Here is a 13610-nt window from a genome sequence, read left to right on the forward strand (position 1 = left end):
GCTGGGCCACAGGGCACCTAATGCTGGGAGGGGATGGAGGGTGGGTTGTCCGGTGGGCCGGCCCCAGGGTGGCAACCTGGTGACCCTGTGTGTCCGATGTTTCCTGGTCTCCCTTCTCCCTCGTGACAGACCTTCTAACCACGGGGCCGCCGTGTCCTGGGCCACGGCTCAGCCTCCTGGCCCTTTGTGGTTGGGCTCTGCCGTGGACAGGGGAGCCACATTGGACACACCGGCCGTGGGGGCCACCTGTGGACAGGCGGGGGTCACATGGCTCAGTGCTCCCTCCCACGGGGCCTCGTTGCACTCCTGTCCCGTGGGGCCTACGGAGAGCCTGCTGTTGCTTCCGCAATGCTCCGCTTTAGCGTTTTCTGTAATAATATAATTTCCGCCCATTGGGGAAGAGTAGAAAACACAGGAGACAGCATCGGAGGGCCTCGGCACGGCCGCTGTGTGTCCCCTTTGGCCTGACGCAGTGTGCTGTGTACCTCTGGCTGTGGTGGTGAGTCCTAGACCTGGGGAGACCATGCGTGGCACCCTGTGGGTGCCCCCACATGATCGCTCGCACGGAGCTCCGGACACGGGCGGTGTCCCCTGGGTGCTGCCGGGACTCACGCTGGCCCACATTCCCCAGCCGCGGGTGACCTGCTCACCTGGACCCGCCACCTGATTTTGGCACCCGCACGCTTGTCCTCCTGTAAAGTCTACTCGAGGGTCAGGTCTGGAGCTCGGGGCCAAACCCTGGCCGTTCCCAGGATGCCCCTGGCAGGTCGTCACGCCGGCCTCTGGCCAGCAAGCAGGCACGAGCCCCCAACCGGGTCAGCGGGACACAGAGGGGATCGGAGGTCCCAGGCTCATGCCCCCTGCAGGCTGCCCTAGGTGGGGAGGGGCAAGGGTCGTGCCCAGTGGCCAGGGAGCTAGGGGGCCTGGCCCAGAGCAGCCCTGCCCACCTGGAGCCACGCTTGGGGATTGGGGTAAGTCAGGGGACCCCCGTGCTCCCGCCTATGCAGACTCCCCTGTGTGCGCAAGCTCGCGGGTATGGACAAGGGCCCAGGCCCACGCCCACGCCGTGATGTGTCTGTTGCAGGTCAGTGGCGGAGGCCACAGAGGTGGATCTGAACATGCGTGTGGGGCTGCACACCGGCCGGGTCCTCTGCGGGGTCCTCGGCCTGCGCAAGTGGCAGTATGACGTGTGGTCCAACGACGTGACCCTCGCCAACGTCATGGAGGCCGCCGGCCTGCCCGGGTGAGTCAGGGCAAGGCAGTGCGCTCTGGCGTCCGGAGGACAGTGTGGGAGGGGCCTGCGCCACTCCCCCAGACTCATGTGCTGGGTGCATGGGCCGGGCGGCTGCAAAGCAGACGACACTGGGTCCTGAGCAAACTCCACCTGCCCCGGGGGTCCTGGGGGAGCCACGGCGGGAGCCATGGCGGGAGCCACCTGCATGTCCCCCCTCCCCAGACCTGCATCCCCTTCCCTTGCAGGACTGAGATGCAGCGGACACGGGGCATCCCCACCCCGTCTGTGTCCGGGGAAGGGGCTCGGGTTGACCGCGTCCGGGCCGGCCAGGCCATGCCTCGGCTGGGACCTGCGGTGGCATCCACTCCCACCTTGCGCTTGCACCTGAGACCCCTCTGCTGTCCCAGAGCCTGGAATGCTCCCCTCTGCTCCTGCTGACGCTTGGCCCATCCCCGGCTCCGAGCCCTCCCCAGCAGCACCCCCTCGCTGGGCTCCCTCCCCCTCTTGTTCCCAGGTGTGACCGGTGCTGCCAGGTGACACAGGGAACCTGAGTGCCCCTCCTGGACCTGCCCGTGGGGAGGGACGCCTGTGCCGCCTCTGCAGGCCCTGGGCACCGTGGTGCTGCTGTCTTGCAGGAAGGTCCACATCACGAAGACGACCCTGGCGTGCTTGAACGGTGACTACGAGGTGGAGCCGGGGCACGGGCACGAGAGGAACAGTTTTCTGAAAACTCACAACATTGAGACCTTCTTCATCGTGCCGTCACATCGGCGCAAGGTGGGCTCCGGGACTGGGACGGAGCTCCCGCTCAGCTGGGCTGGGGCCGGGCCAGTCGGAGCCCGGGGTCCTCTCAGGGCCTGGACTGTCCTCTCCCCCCCCCCCCCACTCCCTGGGCCTTCCCCCGCAAAACAGGCCGGGGATGGGGGAGCACTGAGCAAAGGGGTGCTGTGCACACAGGGGGCCTGTGACCATCGTTTGGGGCACTCAAGGTCACTGTGCCTAAGGAAACTGAGCTGGACACGATCAAGGGGGGGCCTAGTCTTTTCAGGGTTCAGGTGAGGCGTGGAGGGCTTGGGGAAGGGCTCAGGGCACAGGTGAGGGATGCAGGGCATAGATGAGGGGTGCAGGACACAGATGAGGGGTACAGGGCGCAGGTGAGGGGCTCGGGGCACAGATGGATACGGGGCATAGGTAAGGGTCGCAGGGCACAGGTGGAGGGGCTCAGAGCTTAAGTGAGGGGTATAGGACACAGGTGAAGTGTTCAGGAAACAGGTGAGGGGTGTTGGGCCCAGGTGAAGGTGAGGGGCTCAGGGCACAGGTGAGGGGTATAGGGCACAGGTGAGGGGTGCAGGGCACAGGTGAGGGGTGCAGGGCACAGGTGAGGGGTATAGGGCACAGGTGAGGGGCTCAGGGCACAGGTGAGGGGTGCAGGGCACAGGTGAGGGGCACAGGGCACAGGTGAGGGGCACAGGGCACAGGTGAGGGGCACAGGGCACAGGTGAGGGGCGCAGGGCACAGGTGAGGGGCACAGGGCACAGGTGAGGGGCACAGGGCACAGGTGAGGGGTGCAGGGCACAGGTGAGGGGCGCAGGGCACAGGTGAGGGGCTCAGGGCACAGGTGAGGGGCACAGGGCACAGGTGAGGGGCACAGGGCACAGGTGAGGGGTGCAGGGCACAGGTGAGGGGCTCAGGGCACAGGTGAGGGGCTCAGGGCACAGGTGAGGGGTATAGGGCACAGGTGAGGGGTGCAGGGCACAGGTGAGGGGCGCAGGGCACAGGTGAGGGGCACAGGGCACAGGTGAGGGGCACAGGGCACAGGTGAGGGGTGCAGGGCACAGGTGAGGGGTGCAGGGCACAGGTGAGGGGCTCAGGGCACAGGTGAGGGGTATAGGGCACAGGTGAGGGGCTCAGGGCACAGGTGAGGGGTGCAGGGCACAGGTGAGGGGCTCAGGGCACAGGTGAGGGGTATAGGGCACAGGTGAGGGGCACAGGGCACAGGTGAGGGGTGCAGGGCACAGGTGAGGGGTGCAGGGCACAGGTGAGGGGCTCAGGGCACAGGTGAGGGGCTCAGGGCACAGGTGAGGGGTATAGGGCACAGGTGAGGGGTGCAGGGCACAGGTGAGGGGTGCAGGGCACAGGTGAGGGGTGCAGGGCACAGGTGAGGGGCTCAGGGCACAGGTGAGGGGTGCAGGGCACAGGTGAGGGGCACAGGGCACAGGTGAGGGGTGCAGGGCACAGGTGAGGGGTGCAGGGCACAGGTGAGGGGTGCAGGGCACAGGTGAGGGGTATAGGGCACAGGTGAGGGGTGCAGGGCACAGGTGAGGGGTGCAGGGCACAGGTGAGGGGTGCAGGGCACAGGTGAGGGGTGCAGGGCACAGGTGAGGGGCGCAGGGCACAGGTGAGGGGTGCAGGGCACAGGTGAGGGGCTCAGGGCACAGGTGAGGGGTGCAGGGCACAGGTGAGGGGTGCAGGGCACAGGTGGCCCCAGTACTCCTTCAGGACATAAGCAGGTGGAATATGAGGGAGAGCTTCAAGCTTCTCTGTCCTGTGTGTCCGTGGATCGGGGCTGTGCAGTCCCTTGTGACCCGGGGACCGTGGCTGCTGGGGGCTCCAGGGCAGGGTAGGCTGGGCTCAGTGAGCTCACTCCTGATGAACGGGAGAGAGGGTAGGGCAGGTGTCGGTGGGCTTGGAGGAGGGCTGGGTGAGGGGTTGGCACTGGACCCCAGGACAGCAGGGGCCACCCATGTGGGAGTGGAGGGTGTGGTAAGAAGGGCAGGGACCCCAGGGGTTGGTGGGTGGTGGTCCTCAGCCAGCTGCTGGCCCAGACAGTAACGTCCAGGCTCCAGGGTTCCTACCTGGCCTGGCCCCAAATCTTCCCACAGCTCCTCCCCAGGACTGGGGCCTTGCTCTGGTTTTCAGAGGCCCTGGGGTAGCTGTGTGCTGTGGACCCGGCTTGCTGGTTCCACGCACTTCTGTTTGGCCTTGAGCACACGGTCCCCATGACTTCCCTGTCCCTGTCAGGTGCCCGCTCCCAGCTCGGGGGCGCGGGGGGCAGCATGGGTCTGCTGACGGGTCTCTCTGTGCCGGCTGTCGGCACAGATATTTCCAGGGCTGATCCTCTCTGACATAAAGCCTGCCAAGAGGATGAAGTTCAAGACCGTGTGCTACCTGCTGGTGCAGCTCATGCACTGTCGGAAGATGTTCAAGGCGGAGATCCCCTTCTCCAACGTCATGACCTGTGAAGATGATGACAAGGTAGGAGGGCCGCCTCCCCGCCCCGGGAAGCCTGGCCGGGCGTGCTTTCTAACCGTGTAAATGCTATTCAGAGCCAGGCTGCTTTTGCTTTCCTGGAAAAATCTTGCTATCATCTTGCATTTTTTTTTTCAATTTGGCCTTCCACGTGTTTGCGGGTAAATGCTTGCCCAGAACCCCGGCGGCTGTCTGAACCTTCCCTGAGGATATTCATGCTCATCAGATGCTCTGTCGTGAGGTCTGGAACCTCAGCCATGGCCTGCAAGCCCAGGTGCCATCAGGCAGTCTTGTCTCTGGCCGCCCCCACGCCCTGGTTCTCCTGCTGTGCACCTGTTCACCCCTCTTCCTGTTCAAAGTCGTCCAGTCCACGGAAGGTGGCCTCCCCTGGAAGTGCCTGCCTTGTGGCCTGACTGCCAGGATTTTCCACCTTTCCTCTTGGGTGGGTCAGAGTCGTCTTTGGATGTTCTGGTCTTCTGCTGGGTTTGGAAGCTGTACTGCTCTGTGGGGGTCCCAGCGTCCCCTTCAATCACACGGGCCTCGCGTCTCAGGGGCCAGAGACCCCAGTCGTCTGGGGCAGGGGTTGCGTCTCAGGAGCCTGGGACAAGCCTGGAGTGCCGCCCCTTCCCCTCCTGTGTCCTTGTGTTCTGGGCCCCCCAGCCCAGCGTGGCTCCATCCTGTGACTCATGTCCGGTTCCCGAGACTGCTATCTGCTCACTCCTGTTTTCCCTGCCATTCTGGGTTTTTTACCCTGGCAAGGAATTCCATCCCTGCAGTTTTGGGGGGCTTTTCAGGAAGAAGCAAGAATCTGCTGGTACTGCTGGGGGTTTTTGCGTCACAGGATTTTTGTGGTTTTGACCGTGAGCTCACATTTGTGAGAATTTTGCTGGAAATTCTTCAAGAACGATGCTGATGTGGGTTCTATCAAGATTGGCCTTGCCCTTGGCCAGGTACCTGGGGGCTTCACATGCTTGCCCAGTGAATTTTAGATGTCCCAGCTGGGCAGACGTGTGCAAATGTATTCCTGGGGGTCCCCTCAGTGCAGAGCCAGGTTGAAGAGTGTCCCCCATGCAAGGGCTCCCCACGTCGGTGTTTGCTGATGGGGCCGCTGGGGGCGTGGGCCCCCGCTAGAGCTTTGACCTCACTGCCCACCGTGCTCAGGCCCCGCGTTGCTGCGGTTGGCTCGTGAGGGATGACAGGCTCTCCAAGCTCTCTGGCAGCAGTGCATCCACCACCTGCCTGGCCTGGGTTCCCGCGTCCGGATGTCCTCTGGTGACTTCCCTTTGTTACCAGCTTCCTGTGCATTTGAAAGTACGTGCATGTGTGTATGAGTGTGCACGTGTGCACATGTGTGTATGAGTGTGCGCACGAGTGTGCGATGCATGTGTGCACGCGTGTGTGAGTATGCACACGAGTGTGAACGCACGCATGAGTGCATGCATGCATGTGTGCGTGTATGTGTTCGCGCATGCATGCACTCGTGTGTGACTGCATGAGTGTGTGTATGAGTGTCCATGCGTGCACATGTGTATGAGTGTGCACACAAGTGTGCGCGCACGAGTGTGTATGAGTGTGTGCGATGCATGCACGTGTGCACACGTGTGTATGAGTGTGTGTGAACATGCATGCACTTGTGTGTGACTGCATGAGTGTGTGTATGAGTGTCCATGCGTGCACATGTGTATGAGTGTGCACACAAGTGTGCGTGCACGAGTGTGTGTGTGCGATGCATGCACGTGTGCACACGTGTGTATGAGTGTGTGTGAACATGCATGCACTTGTGTGTGTGTGTTGGGGGGAGAGTGGGCCCTTCCCTCCCTGTTGTCTGGAGTTGCTGCTGGATTCCTCACTCCTGTTCTCTTCTTCCTGCCCCCCCTGGGAGCGCAGAGCCATGCTGGGTTTCTTCCGGTCTCCCACATCCTGAATCCTGGCCCAGCCCCTGACACCCCAAATCTCTGGAGTCACAGGTCAGGCTCTGCCCACCCTGAGACTCTGGTCCTTCATCGGTGTGCTGGCGACAGTGGGTCCTGGCCCTCCAGCCTCCCTCCTTGGGGGACACTTGCTGCCTCACGTTATACCAGGTGCCGAAGTGTGGCATGCGGGCGTGCGCCCTTGCAATCATCCCTGTCACTGTGCCTGGCACCCCAGGGTCCAAGGCCGAGCCCCCCAACCATCGTGTGGTTTCAGGGCTCCTCATCTGCGCCCAGCTCCCTGACCTGAGAGGGTCTCCCTGCACCACTGGTGAGCTGCCTGCCAGTGTGTGGGACTCCTGGACCCCGAGCTTTGGCCCCACGTCTGGTCCCTCCCCACCAGCTGGCACATCCAGCCTCCGTGGCCCGGGCGGTTCCCCTGCCGGGGAGACAGAGGGGCAGGCAGGTAGCAGGCTGGGGAACCCCTGCTTCCCCTCATCACCATCTGCCTTGTGAGTAGTGGAAATAAGCCCCAGTGTGCAGGATAGCGGTGTCCGCACTGTGGGAGGCCCCCAGTGGTTGAGACGGGGCAGTGACAAGGCCGGTGGTCCCGAAGGATGGGGTGGAGAGGCGCAGAGGCAGGGCCAGCCCGCCAGTGGAGGCAGCTCGGGAGGTGGCCGTCGAGTGACCCGCGGGGCAGGCCCTTCCACCTGTGGGTGCCGTCCCTAGGGCCCCCCAGAGCCTGCGTCCCCTTCGGAACGAGGGCCCTGTCTTCCCTCCTCCACGTCCGGGCCTCACTCCCGCGCGGGCGCCCTCATGTGTGGCCAGGGCGGACCCCGTGGACGGCGCTGGGCTGGTCCGTCCCGCTGCGCACCACACATCACACGTGTGGATTTAACGGAAGTCGTGGGATGATCTGCAAGTAGCTTGGTTGCTTGTTTTTGTCACCTGCCAGTGTGGCATCACAAACGTTTCTCGTATTAATAAACATTCCTCCAAAATATGATCTTTATGTCACCGTGTGCGTCTCCAGCCTGAGGAGAGACCGTGTGTTGGTTCCAGGTCCGTTGACGTTTAGGTCATTTCCGATTTTTCGTTTTCCAGTCACAGTGAGTGACTCACAGCATTTCTCTCACGGAAGTGCGTCGACGTCTGTGATCATGTCTGCGGGTCCCGGGTCGGCAAAAGCGGGCATGCGGTCGGTGTCCACGCAGCTCCCCGCGCTGTGCCCAGTGCCCCGGGTCCACGCACACCTCTGCTGTCCGGCTCCCACCTCCTGGCCAGCAACTTTTCCAAAATGTCGTTTCTACCATTTCTGTCTGAATTTAACAAAGATAATGTTTCAGCTCACGTTGAAACTCATCCTGGTAACTTCTTCCTCAGCTCAGCTCACCGTCGTAGCCGTGACTCTGACCCTTTCTCCACCTTGTATTAATTTCCTTCTGGCTGTTCTTTGTGACACTTTGGGTTAGACGCGGGCGCCCCTGTGAGCGAGTGTTTGTGCTTTTTGACAATGAGGAGTAGTTGCTGAATTTCAGAAACTGCATTTAGTATCTATTAGTGTGTGTGAACATGCATGCACTCGTGTGTGTGTTGCGGGGGAGGCTTTCTTCCCGACTCGCACAGTGACAGGTGCACGGGACCCTCCGGCGTCTCTGGGGCACTGAGTAGCTGCTCCTCGCTGTCTGAGCCGCCGCCTCAGGGTGCCCGAGCTGTACACTCAGCCTGGGCTCGTCTTCTGCTCTCTGCCTGGGACAACGCCAGCTCCTCTCTCTGCCGCCACAGCCACACGTGGGCCCCTCTCTTGTGGCTCTCAGTTGTTGCCAGAGGGGATATTGCGAGCCCTGAGGCTGCCGGCTGCCCCAGGGGGTCTGTGTCCGTCAGCCCCAGACGGGTCAGCCCAGGACCCAGTCTCCATCAGCCACTCACCTCTGCACACCCCGGCTCAGGCAGGCGCTCCCTGACCATGGTCGGGTCTCAGGCCAGGTCTGCCATCTGGTGACAGCGTGCACGGGGCCAGGAAAGCAAGGCTGAGTGTGGCGTCTTCCTTCTCAGGCCCCAGCAAGGACTGTCTCGAGCATGGGCATGGAGTCTCTCACCTGGGACCGTCATTGACGGCCCGGCCCCAGAGCTCTGTGCCCCCAGTGCCCCCCCTTCCTGTGTGTCCAGCCCTTCCCAATAAGAGGTTCTGCTCCTCCTCGCTCCCGATGGCCTGTGTCCGTGGAGCACATTAAACCCAGAGGCGTCAGCACAGCGATTCAGCCAATGTACCCAAACTTCCCGAGTCCTGGGTGAGCAGGGGGACATCGTGGAGACCCTACGATGTTACCAGTGAGAGAGACGTTGGCACCTCTACTACAAACACTTCACAGTTTTGAAGAGCAGAGCAGATTCCTGATAAATGTGAAGAGAAGACCCAGGCAGAAATGGAAATCTGCATGCCTTTTGGGGTGTCCCTGCAGCATGGGGGTCAACTGCAGGGTCCTGAGTGGGCTGGAGAGAGCATGTAGGGGGGAAACTGGGGTACAGGCTGGGTGGGAGCAGCCGCTTGCTGACCACAGCCTGGAGGGGCCGGCGCCGGGCAGGGCTGCGTCTCACCGTGTGTTGTCCCGAGCTTGTGTGTCGTGGGTGGGAGACGCTTTTGCTCGTCTCTGCTGCTCACCTGCCTCAGGGAGCGGGGTGTCCAAGCTGAGCCCCAGGGAGCCCACTTCTGCCCAGCCCCACCCAGATGAGGCCATCACTGGGCACTGCCGTCCTTCCTGTTCCCCAGCTCACCACCTGTCTCTCCCGGCAACCGCATCCCACGGCAGGGATGGGTCAGCTGGGAGGAGGGGCAGATGGGCCCCAGCCCCCGAGGACGTCCGTTTACACATGTGTGTGCTCAGGGGTCCTGCTAGTCAGCAGCAGGCTTGGTGACATTGAGGAAAACCCCAACCGTGGTGACTTGAACGAAAGGTTTCTTGTTGTTAAAGTAAACCTGGAGATGGGGCAGGATGGAGCTAATGTGGCGGCTTCACAAGCATCTTGAACCAGACCTCTTCTATGATGCTGTTCTGGCTTGCCTGCTATCACTTCAAGGCCCAAGATAGATGCTGGGGCTCCCGTCATTGCATCCACGTTCCAGCTGGCAGATGGCGGGGTGCAGGCGAGTACATTTCAGCACCCAAGCCGGCTTTCCTAGGTGAGGCCTGCCTGCCCAGGCCAGTTCCTCCATGTGCGCAACAAGCCCTGCCAGCAACCAGAGCGGCTCACCTCTCCTGCCCTGGGTCAGTGAGCAGATGGATCGGTGGCCGCTGGCCTCCCAGGAGCCCACCCTGCAGCCCTGCTCATCTTCCCAGCTTGTGTGAGCAGCCCGTAGTTCCTGGCGTGTCTGCCTCGCCTGGGCCTCCACGTGGACTGGGGCTCCAACCGCCCCCTCCGGCAGCATGGGGGGACCTGCTTGCTGTCTCCGCTGAGGACAGGGAGAGGCAGCTTGAGGACTCGGTCTGGACCAGCGTGCTTCCAGCTCTTCACAAGCATGAGCGTTCTGGGTCTTCTGAGAACTCCCCTCGGGGGCCACCTTTGTTCTCGTGTTACAGACCAGGAAGCTGGAGCACAGAGAAGTTAAGCAGCTCACTCGGGTGCACAGCCCCTGGTTTTCAGGTCTCTGCACTGAAGCCACCGGCCTTCCCTTCGGCAGGTCCAGAAAGAGGCTCGGGCAGCCAGGTCCCACAGCAGAGTGAGCAACAAGTTTTCTCCTAAACTTGATTTTGATTCGGTTTCCAAGGAAATACATGTTTGTTGTGGAAAGTCGAGAGAAGTGTGAAAAAAAGGGAGCCTGGGACCCTGGCCCCAGGAGGTGGCCACATTACCATCCTGTCCCACTGAAGGAGTCACTGCCCGGGGTCCCCCGCATGCCCAGGGTGGCGCCGCCCCCCAAGACGTCAGCCCTGCCCCCTCTTGGCCTCTGCAGACCCGGGGCTGGCGGGCATCAGGTGCTCCTCCTGGAATAACTGAGCACCGTGGCGGAGATCCAGGGGCCGTGGTGCCCGCCGGCCTTTCCCTGCACGCCGGATGCTCAGGGAGCTGACCTGGTGTCACCGGAGCTGGCAGGGTGCGAGTGTTTTTATCGTGTACAAATGCTTTAGGTCCCGGGGGAGGGCGCATTCGTGGGAGTGCCTCAGGGGTTTGCCGGCCCTGCGGACCCTGCGTACAGGTGGGTCTTCCTGTGCTTATTCTCGGGCCGGGGGAGGCCGGGGCTGTGGAAATGGAAGGAGCACAGTCACCGGCTGGTGGTTGCATGGAAGCAGTCTGCAGGCTGCCCCGCAGAACGTCAGCGGCTTGTTTCCAAGCAGGGACTGTGCGTGGCGGCTTTCTGCAGCTTTCCGGAGGTAGGGGTGACACGCCACCCCGACCGCACACGTGTCCCCTGCGGAACCAAGCAGCATGCCCAGAGAGGCCTGGGGGCCCCCAGTGGCCTCCCCCGTGGTCACAGCTCACCCGGCATCTGCGTGGACCCAAACAAGGGAATGGGCTTTGGTGGCTGGTGTGTGTGTGGCTCTGGCCCGCTTCCTCCTGGCGGCCACACTCGGATCCGGAGCATTTCCTTTATGGCCACAGTCCCCCTTCTACTGGGGTCACACGGCCGCCTTCCCCAAAGCCCCGCTGCGCTGACTACTCTGCGTCCTGTGACTCACGCTTGAGGCTGTTGTATACGCCCTCTGACCTTGGCTCTCTCTTCAGTCTCTGAGCAAAGCCTGCGGGTCCCTCCAGGCTGTTCCTGCATCAGTAGCTTGAGCCTTGCAGTGGCCACGGGCGTTCCACGGTGTGGAGGGACCACCGTTTGCGTGGCCTGTTGAAGGACCTTTTGGTTGTTTCCAACTCTGACTGTTGCAAATAAAATTGCAGTCAGCGTTCACATTCAGAGTTTTGTGGGGGCATAACTGCTTATTTGCTGGGAGAGATGCCCGACTGTGCCATGGATGGGTCTTGGTTTTTTGTTTTTTAAGAAACTGCCAAGCCGTTTGTGGAGTGACTGTCCCGTTTCACGTTCCCAGCAGCCACGTGTGAGAGATCGGGCTTCTCTGTGTCCTCGCCAGCCCATGGTGCCGTCACTGTTTTTAGAACATTTTGGCTGTTCTAATAAGTGTGTAGTGACACCTCATGATTTTATTTGGCATTTTCCTGGTGGCTAATCATGCCGATCATCGTTTCAAGTCCTTATTTTCTGTCCACGTATTTTTCTCTTTTTTTTTGGAAAAATGTCTGTCTTGCTTCCTAATCCGAGTGATTTCTTGGTACTGTTGACCTTTGGGAGTTCTTTAAATTCTGGATCTGATTCTTCTGTCAGATGTGTGGTTTGTACGTGTTTTCTCCCTGCGTGTGGCTTGTCTTTCACAGGACAGATGTTTTAAATTTTGAAGGTGTCCAATTTACTGATATTTTTTCCTTTATGAACTGTGTTTGGTTTTGGTGTTGCAAGAGCTCTTTATGTAGCCCAAACCCCAAAGATTTTCACCTTTCTTCTAAGAGTTTATACTTACATGTTTTATAGTTAAACCTATGGTGTGTTTTGAGTTAATCTTTTATAAGATGTGAAGTTTAGATCAAGATTTACTTTTTGGGGGGCTCCTGTGTGGCTCAGACGGTTGAACATCTGCCTTTGGCTCAGGTCATGATCCCAGGGTCCTGGGATCAAGCCCCATGTTGGGCTCCTCGCTCAGTGGGGAGTCTGCTTCTCTCTCTGCCTCTCCCCCTGCTTATACTCTCTCTGTCTCTCTCTCCCTCTCAAATGAATAAATAAAATCTTAAAAAAAATTTACTGTTTTTGCAAGTGGATGTCCATTTGGTCCAGTGCCATTTGTGGAAAAGACTATCCCTCTTCCATTGAATTGCTTTTGCACTTTAGTCAAAAAATCATTGACCATACTTGTGTGAGGCTGTTTCTGGGCTCTCTAGGGTGTTCCGTTCCTCTGCCAAGACCCTACTGTCCCGATCAAAGGAGCTATACAGTAAGTCTTAACATTGGGTTGAGTGATTTTAAGAAAAACGTCTTCTAATCCATGAGCACGCGTATCCCTCCTTGTGTTGAGATCTTTGATTTCTTCCATCAGTATCATATAGTTTTCAGCACACGAGTTGTGTACGTGTTTTGTTAGAGTTGTACCTAGGACTTCATTTTTCCACGTGATTATAAATGGCACTGAATTTTAACTTTGGTCTTCACATGCTGATTATTAGTTTAAGAAATACCTTTATTTATTTACTTATTTATTTTTAGAGAGAGAGCACATGTGTGGGAGCAGGGGGAGGGGCAGAGGGAGAGAGAGAACCTCAAGCTGACTCCCCACTGAGCATGGAGCCTGACGCAGGGCTCGATCCCACGACCCTGAGGTCACGACCTGAGCCAAAACCAAGAGTCAGACGCCTAACCGGCCACCCAGGTGCCCCAGTAAATACCCTTTTTATGTTTATCTTGTTTCCGGTGACCTTGTGGAATTCATTTGTTCTAGGGCTTTTCCTCCCCTTGGAATTTTCTATGTAGACCATCCTGTCATCTGCAAATAGGGCCAGTTTTAGTTCTTTCTTTCTAATATTTGCCTTTTATTTCCTTTTCTTGCCCTATTGCAGTGGCTGCAGTCTCTAGCACTGCTGAAAGTCAGGGGGAAAGCACTCCATCTTTCACCAGCAACTGTGACGCTGGCTATCGGTACTGTGTATCGATCTTCATCGAGTTGGGGAATTTCCCTTCCCTCCCTAGTTTTCTGATCATGTTTGTCAAGAATGAGTATTGGATTTTGTCAAATGCTTTCTCTGTATCAATTGACACAACCATGGGATTTGTTCATACGGTGTTAATATGGTGTAGGCATCAATGTACAAATATGTAAAAAGACTTGCATCTCTAGAAATGGTTATGGTGTATGCTGCTATTTATATACTGCTGAATTCTATTTGCTGACCTTTTGTTAAAGATTTTAGCATCAATAGTGAAAGAGAGGGCCTGTGGTGTTCCATTTTTTGTACTGTCTTGGTCTGATCTTGGTATCAGGATAATACTGACTCTATAAAGTACGTTGGAAGGTGTTACCTTTTCCATTTTTTGGAAGAGATTGTATAGAATTGGTGTTCTTATTTAAATGTTTAGTAGAATTCTCCAGTGAAACTCTCTGGGCCTGGAGATTAATTTCTCAGGAGTTTTACAGTTATGAATTGACTTTCTTTAGTAATTACAGGGC

General features: G+C 58.8%; 1 protein-coding gene across 1 annotated transcript in view; it reads left to right on the forward strand.

Annotated features, from left to right (window-relative positions):
- ADCY1 (adenylate cyclase 1) overlaps nt 1-13610 on the forward strand; it is a 106387-nt gene that overhangs the window by 56810 nt on the left and 35967 nt on the right. Inside the window, exons 6-8 of the mRNA XM_088018329.1 lie at nt 1085-1243; nt 1870-2011; nt 4334-4489. Of these exons, the coding sequence (XP_087874455.1) occupies nt 1085-1243; nt 1870-2011; nt 4334-4489 (457 nt within the window). The remainder of the gene's footprint in view (nt 1-1084; nt 1244-1869; nt 2012-4333; nt 4490-13610) is intronic.

The sequence above is a fragment of the Eumetopias jubatus genome, unplaced genomic scaffold, assembly GCF_037043125.1.
Source record: "Eumetopias jubatus isolate StellerSeaLion01/CBP00866 unplaced genomic scaffold, mEumJub1_p1.0 scaffold_14, whole genome shotgun sequence".
Taxonomy (NCBI): Eukaryota; Metazoa; Chordata; class Mammalia; order Carnivora; family Otariidae; genus Eumetopias; species Eumetopias jubatus.